At 60.4% G+C, this 1,792-nt stretch overlaps 2 protein-coding genes across 2 annotated transcripts in view, besides 5 other annotated features; both read left to right on the top strand.

Moving 5' to 3' along the window:
- Positions 1-229: 229 nt before the first annotated feature.
- Positions 230-255: a microsatellite.
- Positions 256-285: 30 nt separating this feature from the next.
- Positions 286-303: a microsatellite.
- Positions 304-325: a microsatellite.
- Positions 326-391: 66 nt separating this feature from the next.
- Positions 392-414: a microsatellite.
- Positions 415-643: 229 nt separating this feature from the next.
- Positions 644-1,162, top strand: Tco025E_05663 (uncharacterized protein; the record flags this gene model as incomplete). The annotated part of the gene is made up of 1 exon (XM_029372556.1): positions 644-1,162. The coding sequence occupies one exon, from the start codon at positions 644-646 to the stop codon at positions 1,160-1,162; it is 519 nt and encodes a 172-aa protein (XP_029227350.1).
- A 125-nt stretch (positions 1,163-1,287) lies between these two features.
- Positions 1,288-1,321: a microsatellite.
- Positions 1,322-1,502: 181 nt separating this feature from the next.
- Positions 1,503-1,792, top strand: part of Tco025E_05662 (uncharacterized protein) — a gene marked incomplete at both ends in the record, with an annotated part of 438 nt that continues 148 nt past the window's right edge. The window contains one exon of the mRNA XM_029372555.1: positions 1,503-1,792. This exon is cut by the window's right edge and continues 148 nt beyond it. Within this exon, the coding sequence (XP_029227349.1) occupies positions 1,503-1,792 (290 nt within the window).

Raw genomic sequence — 1,792 nt, 5'->3', positions numbered from 1 at the left:
TTTCTGTAGTTCAAGACGACATATAATGCTGTTTTTCTTTTGTGTGTTCTTTTTTTTCCCCCTCCCTCTCCATCGTTATCCCCGCAAAAAAAAAAAGTAATTTTTGCTTTCCTTCTTTTTACTGCGCCTCAACGGTTCCCTTTACTTTACGGTCGCCTTTAGTTTTCTCTTTTTCCTCCCTCTTTGAGGTCTTACGGCCAGCCTTGCCTCCCCCCCTCCCCGCACACGTACAAAACAAAACAAAACAAAACAAAAACTACATGCATGCGCGGTTACGAATGCGAGTATTTATTTAGTTCTGGTTATTATATATATATATATATATTGCAGGCAAACAAACATAAATACGGCTCTGCTTTTCGCGGGGGAGCTGAGAGGCGTGACACGGAGTCACACACACACACACACGCACACCTCCGCCCCTTTGATGAACTGCAGCACCCGCAGGGTTTGTTTCTCCCCCCCCCCATACCGTCGCCCAGGAGGGGTGGCCGGGCCCCGCGCTGCCACACTGTCCCTTCGTCTCGTAGTATAGTAATTGTCATTACGTATTTATGTATCCTGCTTTCTCTCCTTGTTTTGTTTTGGTTTATTAGTCCGGGTGTGGGTGTGTGGCGTTGCTGGTGGCGGGGCCTGCGGGTAAATGAGCGGGGCGGTGCCACCCCCGCCTCGCCGCGAGGAGCGGCTGGATGCCCTCTTCGACACGGCGGTGGAGGCCGTCGCGGAGCTCGAGCGCTGCCGCACACTCCTCCACGACTCTCTGCGGGCGGCCCGCTTTCGCTACGGTGAAGTGCAGCGGGAGATGGACCGTGCGGGCCTCCTTCTCGGCTTGGCTGCCGTCCCGGCGAGGGCGGGGGCGGTGCGTCCACAGCTGGGCGTCGTCTTGCTTGCCGCCGCCGCCGCGGAGACCGGCACGGCGGAGGCGAAGGAAGAGGGTGCGGAGCAGAGTCGTGGGGCCTACGAGTTTTCCATGGTGAATATAGCAGCTGGCGACGGAAAGGATCCGGCGCACTGGTTTGCGTCTGTCCCCTCGATGGGGCTGCGTGAGTGCCAGCAGCGCTTCCGCGAGGTGCTGGGCGCCTGCGTGCAGGTCGTGCAGGCGCAGAAGCGAGCACTGGCGGCGGCGCGGGACTACCGCGTGGCGGCGGAGCTCACTGCGTGACACGAATGCTGCCGCCCTCCCCGTTAAAGGCTGCTCCTGACAGGCGTGCATGTATCCCGTTTTTTTTTTCCCTGGCTTGCCGCCGATGGTGTGGATGTTGTTGTTTTTGCTTTGTTTTTTTTTATTCTTCTCTGTCTTTCTCTCTCTCTCTCTCTCTCTGTGTGCTGCTGCTTCCCCGCATGCCTCTGCTTCCCCCGTCCTCCTCCACCGCTTCTCTTGCGCGCCGCGCCCCACACCCACCCGCAGCAGCCGCAGGGGAGCCTCAGAGGGAGGAGGGTTTTGTTCGCCTGTTTGTAGCTGCCGGGGAGCGGGAGCGGCTGCGGGCGCGCGTCGTCGAAAAATGGGCAAGGCGGGCGGCTTCTTCAAGCGACTGAAGGCGAAGCAGAGGCGCAGTGCCTCGCGCCGCCGCCGCGGCACCAAAGGCGCCTCGAAGGAGGAGCGCCGCGCCAAGCACAACGAGCGGGTGGACTACTACGCCGCCAGGCGGGAGGCGGAGGCGCTCGCCGCCATCAGCAGCAGCAGCAGCGAGGACGGCGACAACAACGACGCGGACTCCAGCGACTCGGAGACGGAGGCGCACCGGCAGGAGAAATCGCTGCTGCGGCTGCGGCGACCTGAGTTGGCGCGGAT

Source organism: Trypanosoma conorhini (genome assembly GCF_003719485.1).
Source record: "Trypanosoma conorhini strain 025E chromosome Unknown Tco_14.4_contig_00341, whole genome shotgun sequence".
Lineage (NCBI taxonomy): Eukaryota > Euglenozoa > Kinetoplastea > Trypanosomatida > Trypanosomatidae > Trypanosoma > Trypanosoma conorhini.
The sequence above is the reverse complement of the archived record's forward strand: the minus strand, read 5'-3'. Positions and strand labels throughout refer to the sequence as shown.